At 31.7% G+C, this 18,504-nt stretch overlaps 1 protein-coding gene across 1 annotated transcript; it reads right to left on the bottom strand.

Annotated features, from left to right (window-relative positions):
- Positions 1-3,689: 3,689 nt before the first annotated feature.
- On the bottom strand, positions 3,690-5,006 carry LOC107856714 (VQ motif-containing protein 22-like). Its single transcript, XM_016701696.2, has one exon. The coding sequence runs from the start codon at positions 4,607-4,609 to the stop codon at positions 4,037-4,039; it is 573 nt and encodes a 190-aa protein (XP_016557182.1). The 5' UTR covers positions 4,610-5,006; the 3' UTR covers positions 3,690-4,036.
- Between the last annotated feature and the right edge of the window lie 13,498 nt (positions 5,007-18,504).

Below are 18,504 nucleotides of genomic sequence, written 5' to 3'. Positions count from 1 at the left end.
ATATATATATATATATATATATATATATATATATATATATATATATAGTAAAATCATGGATTCAATATTATTAATTTTCAATATAAGTGACTTATAATAATTAATTGCGGGTGATACATTAAAATCACGATTGAAGCAGCAGAAATCAGTCAATTTTTAAATTTTTTGGTAAATTATTGTTATTTACAGTACTTTTGATTTCATTTTCAAATAATATATGTTGCTTTATATCTTTTTCTGTCCCGTCCCAATTTATGTGGCACTAATATAATTTTGATAGTCGATCAAATATTTTATGTTGACATATCATTTTGTTATTCTTATTTTTCTAATACATAAATGACTTATAATAAAGAGTGATATAGTAAAATTAAACGTTCGAAAGATGAAAATTTAATTTAAAACATTAAGAGTTAATTTCGCATTTATGTCTAATTTCGCATTTATGTCTATTTTATTTTTCATTAAATATTATTTATTTTTTTAATACCTAGATGACTCATAATAATTAATTAAGAACGATTGATTATGTTATTACTATAAAAATTAATATAATTTTATCATATCCAATAGTAATCATCGATAATTCACCAAAATAGTATATTAATTAAATATAGGATGCTATATTTGCATATGCAAAATATGATATTATTAAATATTATTGGATAATACATTTTATTTATCTTTCACAATAATAAAATTTTACTATATATTTTTCTTTGTTTTTTTAACTTGATACATATTGACCCAACACAAATTCTAAGAAATATTCATTAGAAATTTATTTTATTAAATTAAAATTATTAATTTTGTACTTTAAAATTTAAAGTTAAGTTTAAATATTAGTATTTCTATATAAGAAAAAAATAATTTTAAAATTTAATTTAAAATAAATAAATAAATAAAAAGATTAATTATCTATGTAAAATTCAATTAAAATAATAAAATTAATTTACTTTAAATATACGCAATTAATTAAGATAATTTTTTATTTTGTCATTATTTATGGTGCACCGATAAAATTTTGAGAGTTGAATAGAACTTTTATCTATTTTAAAAAAAAAGTATTTTAACTTGTTAATTATTGTGATTTATAATAATTTTTACGTAATTATCAAATAATATATTTATTCCCTGTGTCCCAATTTATGCGACTTCGATACAAATTTGAGAATCAACTAAAATTTTTAAATATCCTTTAAATATTTTAAGTTGTTAATTATTATGATTTACAGTACTTTTTCTTTTATCTCAATTTTATGTAGCATTGCTAAAATAATGAGAGTCAATAACATTTCTATATGTCTTTTAAATATTTTAAGTTATTAATTAAATAAATAATTTTTTTTACTTCCAATATGTAGTTATAGTTAATTAATATAAATTAATAGAATTTATTAAATATTTAAACCATTATGATGAAATATGAAATTATTATATATTTGAGGCATGGTATGTAATTAAGTGAGAGTGGAGGAATTTTTTGGTAATTGCATGAGAGGTGGTCGAAACTACCTCTTCTTTATAATAGAAAAGAATAATGTCTAAATTAGTTGTGTTCGGAGGCAAACCCAGGATTTGAAGTCTAGGGGTGCACCAGTATTATCAAAGGCACACATAATTTCTGAATAAAGACTCAAATTTATGTTGATCGCTCACCTCGTTTAATGTGCAATTTAGGTTCTAATTTATAAGATATACTTTTCCTTGTCAATGAGGCTTTTCTGGAGATACCAACACTAAACAATTTATATTTCACTTAATAAAAAAAAAATTGTGTTCATATATTTGTCATTCATGCTTATATTATTAGTCTTGAACTAGACATATGTTTATATATTTTTTCTCCTTTATGCCTTTTTTTGTTAAATCTCACGCTTTATTTGTAATTTGTGCTTAAATATAATGGATCTTGAAACTTTTTTTTGCCTTTTTTTGCTTTTGCTAAGGCGATGAGAATTGTCTTTAAAACAAGAATTTGGTTGAGGAGAATAATATCTATCCATTTCAATTCACAAGAATCAATAACAAATTCCTATAAAATAAAAAATTCATCAAGAATATAAGTAAAAATAATTATTTATTTATTTTTAATCAAATCCCATGAACTTAAATAGAAGCAAGAAAAAAAAAAATTACACACTAACTTTCAAGTAATAAGTAAATATTAAAAGCAATTAACATTACCCAAACTTGAATCAAAAAATAAAAAAAATGAAAGGAAGAAATGTGTACCTATTAGCATCAAGTAGCGTCCAGTAGCTGGTGGCATTTAAATATATGAGAAGTAAAATGAAAAAATAGAGAAAGTCCATCAGGACTCGAACACGCGACGTCAGGCCAGAAGGGCATCAACATTTGAGTTCCAAATCAGTGCACCCACACAAGTATTATTATTGAGGGTGCACAATTAAATATATTAACACTTTAGTAGGATATATATATATATATATATGTATATATATAATTTTTTTTAAAAGTTACCGAGTGCACGTGCACCCTCGAGGCACCACGTGGGTCCGCCTCTGGTTGTGTGTACTATCAATATCCCATTTATTAAGTTAATTTTTTGCATTACTAATGCATAGAAAATTTTGACATTAATAATACATATTTTAATACACAATAATGTCTATAACTAATGCTTGTATTAGTTATACATATGTCAAAAAATAATAATACATATTTTAATACACAATAAAGTCTATAACTAATATTTGTATTAGTTATACATATGTCAAAAATATATACCAAATAAGATATTAATAGCACACCTAACTAATGTAAATATATTTTTTTTAATACAATCTGTCAAACGACTCGTAAGTGCTTTTCATTGGAAATGAGCCTACAGTTAAGTAGTTATAAAATGATACGTCCTAAGATTGACCCTATCTGTATATATACTTCCTTATCTAATAGGAAAAAAATACTCCATATATACTCAGTTTTATTTCTATATGAACTTGTTTGATTGAGCATAAAAAAAAAGAAATTAGAAAAGATAATTATTATTAAGTGATATGATTAATGATAAAAATGGAACTAATCGACTCCTCATCATTTTTTAATCTCAGTTTTTTCTCTTTTCTTTCTGTTGTTTTTCTTTTTCGGATGAATATCTTCATTTCCTGTGTTATTATTTTCTAGATAGAAGGATGAAAATGAAGGTATATGTGCCATCAATCCATAATAGCAGTCTTTACTTCCATGAAGAAATCAGAAAAAATAAATTGACCAGGACTTGATGTCATGCCTTTTTGCCTCCTCAAAGGGTCTCTAAAAGCTGGTTGGAAATACTAGAATTTTCAGTGAGACACTATTTATAAACTATGTCGTCTATTCTTCATCTAAGAACTATTTTATTGGTCACCCACCTAGATCAGTAACAAATGCAAATACCCATAGTACTTCAATTAGGAAGTCAATTTCATAAAAATCTTATTTCTGTTACATCTATCAGAAGCTTCAATTTTATAAATTTCAGATATTTTTTCATTTGTATTTTTCTTCTTCATAAAAATTAAATACTGCGAACCCTCCTCTGAACATAATGATACGATCAACGCACTTGAAGGCGGGCAAAATATCAGAGAATAAAAGTACTTGTATATGAACATCTTAGCAGGTTTAGTAGATCACAATTGCATAGCTTGCCGAATTTGATCGTCCAAAAGAGGCGCATAGACTTATTTTAAAAATAAATTTTCCCTTTGAATTGTCGAATATACAAAAGGAAAGAAATAAAGAAAATTACAGTAAAATCAAAATACATGTAACTAAAATTTAAATTACTACAGTACGTAAAATAAAACGAAGCAGCTAGGAAGGATCTTGTTATTAGTGGGGGTTATGTACACAGCACCAGGTCTCGATCGGTACTGAGAAAAATTTGAAGTAGAAAATCTCAGCGATCATTAATGTAGTGAAAGTGACAGAATCACAAAGTAGCATAAAATCATTAGTGATCCAGGCCGCCTAAGTTGAAATTTTGAAAAATAGAACGGCTATTTATGTCAATATCTCTTTTGACTAATCAGAACATGAAGTTATTAATTTCAGACTTGTTCTCATTAGAAGGAGAAGAACTATCTTCAAGTCTATTGGGAAAATTATCAGCTCGGCCTGGAACAACAGCATCAGGAGTGGGACTGCCCAATGAGCTGAACATGTAAGGCAATTGGTTTTGTGGTGGTGGTTGCGTCTGAAAATGGATACTGTAAGAACCACCAGCAGAAGTAGGTGCGGTATTCGGATTCACAACTTGTTGATTATTGGACCCGAAACCTATGTAGGTCCCCTGCGATGCGAATGGTGCAACAGGTCCACCAGTGAACTGTTGCACCATGGCACGAAAATTAGCCGTATCCGTGTTCAACACAGTGGTTGGTGTTCGTCGAGAAGCCCTGGATCGGCGTCTGATAGGCTTGGAAACCCGGCCATCAACCGGACCGGTACTGTGTTGGTGGTGATCTGGAGCACTGACTAAGGAAGTGACAGTTGTGGTGACTACCGTGGCATCAGAAAACATAGGGGTTTGTGGCGATCTTTGAGATTGATAGAATTGTACCCAATTGGTGGGATTTGGCATAGTTTCACTCATGCCCATACAAATAAAAAGTAGGACTATAGAAAAGAGAAAAAAAGTGAAGAGTATGAAAGCTTATGTAAAGAAGAGGAGAATAAAAACACAGGATGAACCTTTGAATTTATAGTAACATAATTTTGGCTGGTCAAAGTATTATAGTTCTAGTTAGTGGCCGGTCCTTATTGACACGTGAGTATCACGTGGGTCTGCGGCAATAGAAAATGTGTTCTATTTCTGTTGAATGATCCTCCTTCCCTCTGGTTTTTTTTTTTTTTTTTTGCATCTATTAAAGTCCCGATTAATTTAGACCGCGCATTGCAGGACTAGAATTTTTTTCATACCCAGAGTGGAACCATTGACCTCTAATAAGAATGAAGCAAAGTCCCGATTAATTTAGACCGCGCATTGCAGGACTTATTAAGGTGTCTGTGCTCCTAACAGAATTTTTTTCATACCCAGAGTGGAACCATTGACCTCTAATAAGAATGAAGCAGCCTATCCACCGCACTACAATCCATGTTGATTTCTTTCCTCTTGTTTCTCTTCATGTGAACAAGATATACATTGACAGTTCAACCGGAGAAAACAATCTTACGTATATATTTTTGTATTAGTCCTTTCTACTGAATGAGAAGTATTAAGTTTTGTAACACGTTCTTTGAAGCTACATCATATATATGTATTACTGGATATCGAGGGGTACCTCTTTGACTCAATTTTTGTGAAATAAATATAATTTAAATAATTAATTATATTTTTAAATATATATTTAGATATTTTAAATCATTAATTATTATAATTTTTAATCATTGTAATTTAGATGTTGAAATAATATATATATTATTTTTCTTTTTCGAAATTTATGGCATTGATAGTTAATTATAATTTTTAAATAGTTTAATTATTGTAATTTATAATATTTTTTCTTCTATTCCAACTTATGTGACATTGGTATAATTTCGAGAGTCAACTAAAGATAATATATTTTTAAAAATTTTTAAATTGCTAATTATTGTGATTTATAGTATTATTGACATATTTTTTTGAAATATATAATAGATTAAAAAAAGTAAAATAAATAAATTAAAATGGAGAAAAAATGAAGGCAATGGAAATGACCAATGAAATTGTGTCAAAGAGGACATGTTGACCTGCAGTCTAATTGATCCCTTTTCCTTTTATAATTTTGAGAGTCGGATAAATATTTTATATCTTTTAAATTTTTAAGTTGTTAATCATTGTAATTTATAGTATTGTTTACGTACTTTTTACAAATATATAACAAATTAATAAAATAAAATAAATAAATTAACTTGAAGAAAAAAAATGAAGGCAACGAAAAAGCCCAATGAAATTGTGCCAAAGCACGCATGTTGGCGGCATGATCTGGAGCCTGCTGGTCATAATTTCATTGATCCCTTCTCCTTGTCTAAGTAAGTACTAGACATTGAAGTACAAATCCAGTATATGTTATTTTTTTGTCTGAATTTATGTGACACAAATATAATTTGGATAATGAATCATTAAAATAATTTAAATTTTTTATTATTGTGATTTATAATACTTTTCTTCTATTTCAATTTAAGTGACAATAATATAATTTCGAGAGTCAGTCGAATCTTTTGTATCCTTTATATTTTTACAAGTTGTTAATTATGTAATTTATAATACTTTTAATATAATTTTTCAATAAGATATTAATAATCTCTCCGTCCCTATTTAAGAGTCTTCTCATTTTTGAAAAATTTATGTTACTTGAGAAAATTGAAGGAAGTGTGTCATTTAAGTTTTGAATGAAGAATTGGTGACATTAACCAACTTAAAGGGTCAAACATAATTAGAAAACTTGATTAAGTTAATTGTGAACTTGATTAATATTTTTATAACTTTCTAATCTTTTTAAAAATACAAATCAACCCACACCCTTTTCCGCTCTAAATCAACCTTATCCCCTTTCTCTCTCGACAGTTTCTCACAACCAACAGGTGTCGATATCAATTTATGCGGAATCGCTCCACCTATAGTCCCCCGAACCACATTTTCTCCGAATTGATCTTGTAAAAGATCTGCTACAGAACAAAAATTTCTTCTTTCAATCCCCGGCGACTTCAACCTCCAGCGATAAATAGTTGGGCTTCGAGTTTCTTTTCGACTTTCAACCGTCAATTGACGTGACAACCTTACTTTCCGGCCACAACAAGTTCAAGTTCTTCATCATCCCTTTTCTTCTTTCACAGGTAAAAAATTATGGCCTTTTTAGTTTCGAAACAAAACAGGAACTTGAGCTAACTTCTCTTCTAGTATTGGTTAACAATTTCAATATTTGTTGCTTTAATTTGAAATGCGGTCTGAATAAAATCCTATTTCTGGTATTTCTTCTCTTCTCTTTTTGGAGTGAAATATGATTTTTTATTGTTTGTTGTATTTTTTTAAGTTTGATTTTTGTTGTTTGTTTTGTACAAACAAAACAACGATGTTGGTATTTTTCGTATTGCACCCATTGCTGGGTTGATTTGTTCTTGTTCTTGGTAAAAACGGTGATATAGTTGTTGTTATATTGAACAAAATCATGCTACTATTTATTTTTGGAACATATTAACCTTCTGATACAATAGATTAATCGTCTAATGCAACAGATTAACCATATGATGCAATAGATTAACCATCTGATGCAACAGATTTACTATCTAATGCAATAAATTAACCATTCGATGGAATAAATTTACCATACGATGTAACAGAGGAACCATCAAATTAAAAATATGATGTAATGGATTTACCATCTGATGCAACAGATTTACCATCTGATGCAACAGATTTATCATCGAATTAAAAATTTGATGCAACAGATTAATCATATGATGCAACAAATTAACCATCTGATGCAACAAATTTACCATCGGATGCAACATAAGAACCATCAAATTAAAAATTCAATGCAATAAATTAATCATCTGATGCAACGGATGAAACTTCTATTGGATTAAATCCTATCAACTATTTAAATAGGACATGTCCAAGACTTGATTTTTTCAACCGATCATTCATCCGTCGCGATAGATGACTCTTTTGTTGGAAGAAATCTAAACAATTTTGACCATTGATAACGGTTCCACTAGATCACTCATATGTTGCAACAGATGTGTGATCTATTGCACAGACCAGCCATCTGTTTCAATAGATGAGTGATCTGCTTTTATTATTGCAACAGATTAATCATCTATTGCAATAGGTTATTTATATGTTGCAACAGATTACTCATATATTGAAATAAATGTGTGACCTGTTGCACATACCAGTCATATATTTCAACAGATTAGTGATCTGTTTTTATTATTGCAACAAATTCCTTATCCATTACAATAGGTTAGTTATATATTGCAATAGATAACCTATCAACAGATGTGTGATCTATTAGAACTATTATTTTACTATTGTACATATTAGATATAATGTTATCCTTTTTTAATGATGCATTAATCAATTATAATCTATTTTATGTTCCTGTTATTTTTAGATTATATGGTTCCCACAAGGATAAAATTAAATCAAGTTCAAGTAAAGGAACAAGTGAAGCAGTTAGGCTACATCCACCACTCTCTGATCTTGCTTTACAAGCGTTAACTCAATCAGAAGATAATGAACATGGGGAGGAGGAATGTTTCAAAAGAGATGATCCAAATGCTAATAGCTCTTTCACCAAAGAGTTGGCCAAAACCTACAACATTGATTGTTATCCTCTAAGAATGCAGTGTGATGGTGCCACAGATCTAACGGGTGATTTTGTGGTTAATTCAGACACAAAAAAATCTTTCGACGCCTTCAAAAAAATACTTAGAGAACAAAATTTGGATGCGTATTTCAGAGACAGCTGCTTTGGACAATATCTTGATTTGCCGGAGGACAACAATGCTCGTTTCCAAATAAAAATGGTATATGATCTTCTCAAGCGTAGGTTTATGTATGAAAACAAAGATAAGATGGATGAGGTATAGATAAATTATCATGGTATGCCTGTTTGTTTTGGTTAGAAGGAGCTTGCCATAGTTACTGGACTAAAATATTATCTTCCTTCTCCTTCTAAAGTCATACTTATTCTAACCCAAAAAAGCAGCCCGCACACCCAAAAAAGAAAAATTCAAGTCAAGCGATCATGAAAGTTTGGTGTCCCTTATTGGTCCAAGCTTCCAAAAAAAAATTTAATAGAAGTGTTGAAAGGTAAAAGACTTTCAAAGAAGCACAAGCAATCATTATGCTTGGTTTGGTTTGTACATAATATTATTTGGGCGAGAGACGTTAACAATAATATACCACTTGGCTTAATAAAGCTCTCCGAGGAAGGCATTTAACAGCTATCCTTGGGGTTATGAAAGTTTCAAAATGACTGTCAAATACTTGTTGACTCCGTTAACGTTAGGGATAGTCAACTTATATAGCTTTCCATGGGCTTTCATGGTAAATATTTCTTTTATTATAATATGATTTAATTTTTTTATTCAAGAATGCTTTTGATTTATTGGGGTTATTTTATAGGCTTGGACATTTGAAGCTATTCCTTATTTGAGACAACAAGTAAACTACCAAGAAGAAGTTTCCTGTCCAAGAATCCTGAGATGGTTGTCGACCAAAAATGATAAAAATATAAAATTTCTTGATCTCTTCAACCCCCTGAAGGATGTAGTATGTCTAATTCTAATTATTTTTTATTTTAATTAATGATTTTTTTGAATGATCTAATCACCATTCTGATATATGTACTTATTTATGTTAGATTGTGCATCCGTCACTTGTTCCGATCAATTGAGAGTTGAAGATGATATTTTTTCATACTTTGTGGTCTATGCAAACTTTATCGGATCCTAAGTTCATTGACAGAATAAAAATGAAATTGTTTGGAGCAACAACCATCACAAGAAAAATAATTTTGGAGGGTGGGCATATTATTGTTGATGGTGTTAGTGGTGATGGAGTTGTTGGTGGTGGTAGTGGTGCTATTTTTAGGGCTAATGATGCTCCTCTTACAGTTTTTAAAATAAATCATTATGAGTATGATCATACTGGTTATACAGATTTTGCCCCTCCTAGCGAATGTTCTGCATGCAAATGTCAAAACTGCAAGGAAGAACATGATTTAGTGATTAATGCTATTAATGCATTAACTTCTTCTGTAAAGGAATTGACATCTAAGAGGGTTGTAATTTCATCAAAGAGGATTTCATATCCATACACTTCACTAGAGATTATGGCTAAGAGGAGAAGAAAAGTAATTTTCAAGGCATTATCAAGCATCCAAAAAAGCAAAATTACAACGCCGTTGTCTTTGTGTTGCACTATTGAGAAATGTACAAGGCCCACGAGAGAGCAGCATGAGCTGAAGAAGGTGAATATATAACATTTGTTCCAACTAACAGACAGACACATATCTATTTCGACAGATGACACATCTGCTAAAAGTTGTCAAACAGATATATATACATCTATTGCAATAGTTGACTAACCAGTTGCATCATATGTCGTATCTGGGGCAACATATGTCTTGTCTATTTTAGAAAATCAAATAGCTCTATGTATCATTTTTATTTGTATCAATAGATGACCTACCTGCTATAACAGATGGGTCATCTGTTGGGACAGATTAAATCAAGACTTCCTACTATTTCAGTTTTTCCAAATAGATGAGTAATATGTTACAACAGATGGTTCATCCATTGGTAATTATAATACAGGTATTCCACATGTTTTAATTTATCCCAACAGATGATCCATATATTGCAACAGAAAGATAATCTGTTTGCTAAAATAGATGAGTTATCCTTTTCTATTTTTTTTGTTTATCTGTGATTAGCATTGACAATTCTGGCTTTTCAGGTGGATGTCACAGTAGAAGCTACTGTTGAATAGCATTCACAATAGTCTACTCTTTTTATGGAAATACAGAGACACGAAAATGCAGAAACCGTACGCAAACGACATTAAAGATCCACGACGATCAAAGCCAAATTCCATAGCACTGGATGAAGAACAACATATCCATAGTAGATCTTTATGTCTTAAGTTTGTCAAAGTAATAACCTCACCCTCCTTAGAAATTATCGGCATCAAAACTTAAATTGTTGATTTATACCCATAATAATTTTTTTACATTTCATTTATTTGATGATTTATTTCATGTAATTTCTGAAGGCTTCGATTTATTTTATTTTGTATATGAATTTTATTTTATCCTTAGATTTGAACTTATTAATTGAAATGGAATATTAGATTCAAATATTGCAATAGATAAGGTATCTCTGTTGCAACAGACAACATTTCTGTTGGAAAATATCAAACAGATTTAGTTATATATTGCAACATATAGGTCATCTGTTGGAAATTATCAAACAGGTTTTTTCACTATTGTAACAGATAGACTTAGATAGAAACATCGACATAATGCAACAAATGACCAACCTATTGCAACAGATAAACTATATGTCAGAACAGATAGAATATTTATTACAACAGATAGATAATATATTGCATTATAAAAAAATTCAACTTTCAGTAGACATTAAAAATTTTCACTACATGTAAAGTGAAGTGACTTGAAATCAAAAAGGTCAAACCCATCGACAGACACCTAAAGTTGCAGCGATCTTTCACTTTGGAACCTCAAGTAGATAATGTTCATTTTAAATACCTAAAATAGGCATCAAATGTGTCAGTTTGGCACTTTTTTCCATGTTGGCAGCTCGCGCGTAATTCACGTAGCCAAGGCGAGTTGAACCTCCATTTTTGCTAACTTGGTGTCTGATTTGGCCCCCAACGGTTATTTTTCTCCCATTATATTATATATTCATCTTCTTCCTAAAATTTAACCCTAAATTTCTAAATCTTCTTCTTCATAATTTTTTTTCTCTATCCAAATTCTTCAAATTATTTGTATTTATTTTTTCTTCATCTTTGTTTCATTTTTTCCGACTAGGCTTGATAATGTCGAGCTCATCTTCTACTATTTTTTGTAATAAAAATTTTTGATATTGTAAGTGTGGTCATGAAGCTATATTGAATACTTCTTGGACTCAACAAAATCCAGGTCGTAGATGTTTTACTTGTAAGATTTCTAAGGTAATATTTTTTTATTTAATTAGTTGATTAATTATTGACTTGCAATTATTTTTTAATTGTGGTCTTATTTTTATAGAAATTGGGTGGATGTGATTACTTTGATTGGTATGAAGAACGAAACCCTTCACAATCAAATCGTGTAATCTGGGATTTGTTGAAGAAAATCAAGGCTTTTGAAGAGAAATAAAATCGAGCAAGAAGATAAAACATTGTTGGCGTTATTGCTACTGGTTTGATATTGTTGGGCACATGGATATTCAAGTATAATTGCTGGAATTTTCATGGTGATGTATTTGCTACTGGTTTGGTGTTGTTGAGCACATGGATATTCAAACGTAATTCCTGAACTTTTCATGGTGTAATTGCTACTAGTGTGATATACCAAAATTGTTAGTCTATATGATGGTTTGTTGTACTATTTTGATGATGGTTTATTTTTTTTTGTCTATGAATTTTATTTTATTCTTAGATTTAAACTTATTAATTGAAATGAAACACTAGATTCAAATATTGTAACATATAAGGTATCTATTATAAGACACGACATATCCGCTGGAAAATATCAAACAAATTCAAACAATGTTGTAAGATGTAGGTCATCTGTTGGAAATTATCAAACAGGTCTTTCCACTATTGCAATAGATAAACTATTTGATAGAACGAATAGAATATCTGTTACAACAGATAGCCAATCTGTTGCATTAAAAAAAATTCAACTTTCACCAGACAAAAAAAATTACCACTACCAAGTGACTTGAAATAAAAAATTATTATGGTGTTTGTGTTTCTACATCTTATTCTTTATACACTGGCTTCAAGTATCCAGTTAGTAACCCATAAGTCCAGACCTCTTGCATGTTTACCACAATGTTGTCACATAGAAAGTATGTTGGCTTAGCTATTTCTATGCCGGTCAGCAAACATTTAATGTATGATAGCGCGTACGACCCACACGCGCAGTGGTTTTATTTTTGGTAACGTCCATGTCCTTGTTTTGACCTTTAAAATCCCATGTTTGTTTCACCACTTCCACTAACAAATGATCCATCAGTTTACTCTACCTCAATAAGTGGGGGAACAACTCCAACAGTGGCTGTATGTGGGTAAAAAAATTGGCCTCGTTGAAGGTAGATAAGTTGCAGTCATAAACCTTGATCTTTCCCTCCCCAAATAGTATCTCAATATCCATAAAATGTATGATGTCCACGTTCATGACTGCAAGAATTATCTTTGATTTAGTCCAGCTCTTACCATGTGGATATGGCCTTTCCCCTCTAACATTTTTAATCATTTCTTCATCCCATTAGAACCCAGAAACTAACAAAGCAAATCTTGGGCCACCAGTATTTGACGCTAGCTTAATAAGCTCATCGTACCTATCCTTGAAATTATTGTAGAAGTTGAGGTCCATTATCCTATCTGTAGCATCATAAGCTTTTGGGTATGCTAATTGTATGCTCCTCATGAGGCAAAGAATTTCTTCAACATACTGTGGTATAAGAATATAATTTTTAAATAGGTTAGTAATTGTAAAGAAGAAAAATATAGTGGAAAAATGAAACAAATGGTCTATCTATTGCATAGGGTTCTCTGAATCTGTTCAAAGATTACCCGCCTAACGCAACTTACGCAACAGATGGGTAATCTGTTGCAACAGAACCACCACCAATTGCACTAGAATACCTAGGTGTTGCAATAAATGACAGATCTATTGCATAGCTTCTTCTTCACGGAGTAGATTAGAAGGCTAGGTTAGGAAAAGTAAACTTACCTTGTCTACGTAGCAGTTATGCATATCTGTCATATTTTTGAAGTCTTGGGCGGAAAAGGTATGTGTGGGGTAATCTTGTGCGCGTTGCTTGGCTCGTCGCAGATCCTCCTTCTCTTTGGCGCCAAGTTCCATGTATATGTCCACCTTCTTCAATGAACCCTGAACTTCAACAACCTTTGGAGAGAATGGAGTTTTAATTTTTTTTTTTTGGTTTCCTATTGGAGAGTATTTGGATAATTACTCTTATCTTCCTCCTAACCATCACTGTAGAAGTATATGACTCCCTCACCTTCTTAGATGATATGACACACCTCTTGAATTTAAATTCCTCGACAGCTTTAGCAATAGCCTCTACTTTTTCAAAGAGTTTATCTTATCTGTTCTTGCACTCTTCGCATTTGCAATAAAAACACGAGGGTAAAGAGGGGTGAGATAGGCCACTATAAGGGTGGGAAGGACCGGTGTAAGGGTAAGAGAAACCTGTGTAAGGGAGAGAAAGACATGTGAAAGGGGTATTTTCAAACATATTTATTATTTCTTGAGCATCAACATGCTCATCATCACGACTGGAAACAACATCAGCATCAGCATGGCTGCCACCAACATCAACAACTCCACCAGCAACACCCTAGAAGCAGCACCTGGATCTGTTGCATCAGGTTGGTCATAAAGAGCCTCAACATTAGGTTAACTTTGCCTAAATGCTCTTCTCATGGATATTGCTCTAGCAAATTCCTTCTTTATTAACTCCGCCATTGGGTCTGCTGTTGTATCAACAAGACCTAGAGTATTAAAAGAAGTCATCCCCAACTCTTGTTCAGTAGGTACAATCCATGGATGCACAACCTATAAAAAAAGACAGATACATTTAAATCATATAATAATTTATAGTCAGTTGGGTTACATGTTAACATAGATAACTTATACAACAGATGATATATTTGTCGCAACAACTGATCTATCTGTCACAATAAATTAAATATATGTTGCATCAGATTACCTATCTGTTGCACCAGTTACAGTAGAGGGTAATCTGTTGAGTCAAGTTCAGAGAATCAAATCAATAGATGGGTAATGTATTTTGAAATATGAATTATCTTTCGTAATAGATTACCCATCTATTGACCAGTTAGAGTAGACAGGTAATATGTTGCAACAGATAACTCATTTGTCATAACAGATGGCACATCTGTTTCAATATTTCTTTGAGTCAAATTATTTTACATGAAAGAAGACTTATTGCATTATCCTAAGGGTTAAAGAGATCAGCATCCTTAATTCTTGTGTTGTTCTTTGGAACCAACCACCTAAGGATCCCTGGATGAGAAACCTCATTCGAGTAATCCTTGACCTACTTTCGAAGGGGGGAATGGTTTCAAATGCCCAAGCCTTAAAAATGTAAACAGAAAGCAAGTAGAAAATTCATAATAATTATCCAATATAAGTTAATAGAAGAGTAAACAAATAGTAATTAAATTTACCATGAAAGCCCAAGGAAAGCCGTATAATATGATCTTCTTTGGGGATAACTTTGATAGTAAATATTTGACAATCAAGTTATAGTTGTCATATCCCTAGGTATAATTGTTGAATTTCTAAAAAAAATCCTCAACACGCTTCAACAAATCATCTTCTATGACTTTGTTGACGTGTCTTGCCAATATAACGGAATGGGCAAACCAAACTAAGCACAATTTCTCCCTGCACTTTTTTGTTATGGTTTTATCCTTGAGATTTCTTAACAACTTATTGGCTCTGTACCCACGTCCAGCAATGTCCAACAACCCATCTATTTTTTCCTTGTGTTTGATAGTTTTGGTAGGTGGTGGTTTGACAATCCTACTTGTCTTGAACCTTTTACGGGGTGTTTTCTTAATGAGAGGTTGTTTGGGACGATCGCACCTCAAGCCTATCACTATTTTAAACATTTTCAAGCTAAAACAAATCGGCATGCCACAATAGTTGATCTAGATTTCATCCATCTTTTTGCCCCTTTTGCGATGATTCCCCACGTATTTGATCCTATGCTTGAGAAGACTATATACCATGCTCATTTGGAAATGGGCTGTGTGGTTCTCAAGCAGCTCAAGAAAGTGTCCAAAGCAACTCTTCTTAAAAAGTTCGTCTATGTTTTCATTCTTCATAGTATTCTTAAATTCATTAAAAGGTTTTCCCAACTGACATTTAAGTACAAGATCACCAGTTAGTTCTGCAGGGTTATATATCGGCATCGCAACTTGAAACCTACCAATACTAATAGTTTTGACAGCGTCATGTTGGGATTTTGATATTAATTCATGCCCCATTGGTGATGTATTATCATCATGTTGATCATCATCATCTTTCTCACTTTCTTCTTTCTCCCCTTTTTGATTATCCTTTTCTTCTTCCTCCTCACTTTTATTTTCGTCATCACCATCAATAGACCCTTGTCCACTTCCCTCAACGTCGTTTTCATAGCTTTCTTATCTTACTTTTCCCTGACTGATATTGTTCAGAAATATACTCTGAATCCATCTGTACGCTAGCCTTTTTAGTTAGGTGGTCAGAAGCTAATCCACTTTTAATTTCTTTTCTTTTGTGAGACATGTTTTACCTACATACAACAGAAAAATAAAAATACATTACAATTGATGTATGCATAAATTTTAAAAAAAAGTGAGACAAATTTCAATAAATTTTTATGCACCACATTATAAAAAAATATTCCAACAGACAACCTATCATTTGGAACAGATAAATCATTTATTACGATAGATGAATAACTTGTTGCAACTGATGAACAACCCGATGGATGAGATCAAATAGTCTTACTACTGATGAAACATTTGTTGCAACAAATAGGATATATATTTGAAGACTTATTTTAATATCTCCCAATAATTATTTCACCTGTTGCAACAGATGGACCACCACACCACTACAAACACGACCAATACCAACACCACCAACCAACGCCACCAACACTACCACAAACAAACACCACCAACAGCCACACAAACACCACCAATACTGATACCACCAACATCACCAATACCGACACTACCAACACCACCAACCAATGACACCAACACTACCACCAATAGCCACCACAAACACCACTAATAGTAATACCACTAACAACTACCATAAACATCACCAATACTGATACCACCAATGCCAACAACCAATGCTACCCACACCACCACCAACAGCCACCATAAATACCACCAATGCCACCACCACCACCACCACCACTAAAACATCAACACTATAACCAAACTACCTCCACCACTACTAATACCAATACCAATTCCACTAATACCAATACAAAGATCATAAGCACCATCACCAAGACCGCCAATACTACCACCAGTGCCACCACCACCACCACCAAACCACTAATACTGCCACCGCCACCAACACCACCTCCAATACCACCTATACCACCACCAACAACAACAAACACCAACAAAACCACAAACACCATCCAATAAGATCACGATAGTCAATGGAACACTGTAATTAAAACTAGGGTTTTCTCAGGATCTTTTTGCAATTTTAACATCAAAACTCAAAATTGTTAACCCATTCTCGAAGATAATACAACTAAAAGTCTTTTTTTCATCATTACCTAAAAAGCACTAATTTTAGAAAAAACAAATTTAGAACTCTTTTTGAACTTTATTTTCTAATGAAGATAGATACAATGATGGATACAAGTAACAATGAAGTCAAAAATAACAACTATATGGTAGTAAATGGGACAAAAATTGATCTGTTGTAAGGGGTTAAGCAATATGTTATGTAGTTGTTGTCTCTATTATTGAGAGTGAAAAAAAATAGAGAGAACTCAAAATTTGAAATGACAAAACATTTTTCCCGCAAATGGATGATTTGTATGGGTTTATTTGTATTTTGGAAAAGAATGACAAGTTTTAAAAATAATAATTTAGTTCGAAGAATTTTCTCATCCCTAGTTGTAGCAAAATCAATTTAGGTATTTTAAATAATAAGCTAATTTAAATTGTTTCAACTCAGTTTGGTCGATTGACGACTCGGATCAGGAGGAGCGTAATATAAACATTATGCAATATAGTTGACCCTATAAACTTATCCCTAGTTATAGCTAAATCAATTTAGGTATTTCAAATAATAAGCTAATATTAATTGTTTAAACTTAGTTTGGTTGATTGACGACTCAGTTAAGGAGGAGTGCAATACCAATATCATGCAATATAGATGACCCTATAAACTCATCCCTAGTTGTAGATATATCAATTTAGGTATTTCAAATAATAAGTTAATATAATTTATTTCAACTAAGTTTGGTCGCTTGACGACTAGAGTCAGAAAAAGCGTAATACCAACATCATGCAATATAGTTGACCCTATTAAATCATCCCTAGTTGTAGCTAAATCAATTTAGGTATTTCAAGTAATAGGTTAATATGAATCATTTCAACTCAGTTTGGTCGATAGACGACTTGGATCAAGAGGAGAGTAATACAAACATCATGCAATATAGTTGACCCTATCAACCCATCCTTAGTTGTAGCTAAACTAATTTAGGTATTTTAAATAATATGCTAATATGAATTATTTCAACTTAAATTGGTCAATTGATTACTCGGGTCAGGAGGAGCGCAATACCAATATCATAAAATGTAGTTGACCCTATTAAATCATCCCTAGTTGTAGCTAAATCAATTTAGGTATTTTAAATAGTAGGCTAATATGAATCATTTCAACTCAGTTTGGACGATTGACGACTTATGTCAGGAGGAGGGCAATATCAACATCATGCAATATAGTTGACCCTATCAACTCATCCCTAGTTATAGATAAATCAATTTAGGTATTTCAAATAATAAGCTAGTATGAATCATTTCAACTCAGATTGGTCGATTGACGACTCAGATCAGGAGGAGTGAAATACGAACATCATGCAATATAGATAACCCTATCAAATCATCCCTAGTTGTATCTAAATTAATTTAGGTATTTCAAATAATAGGCTAATATGAATCGTTTCAACTCAGTTTAGTCGATTTATGAC

This window comes from Capsicum annuum, chromosome 7 (genome assembly GCF_002878395.1).
Source record: "Capsicum annuum cultivar UCD-10X-F1 chromosome 7, UCD10Xv1.1, whole genome shotgun sequence".
NCBI lineage: Eukaryota > Viridiplantae > Streptophyta > Magnoliopsida > Solanales > Solanaceae > Capsicum > Capsicum annuum.
The sequence above is the reverse complement of the archived record's forward strand: the minus strand, read 5'-3'. Positions and strand labels throughout refer to the sequence as shown.

Bases quoted from the DNA above. Each gene is read 5' to 3' on its own strand.
- LOC107856714 (XM_016701696.2), bottom strand. From the start codon at position 4,609: ATGGGCATGAGTGAAACTATGCCAAATCCCACCAATTGGGTACAATTC.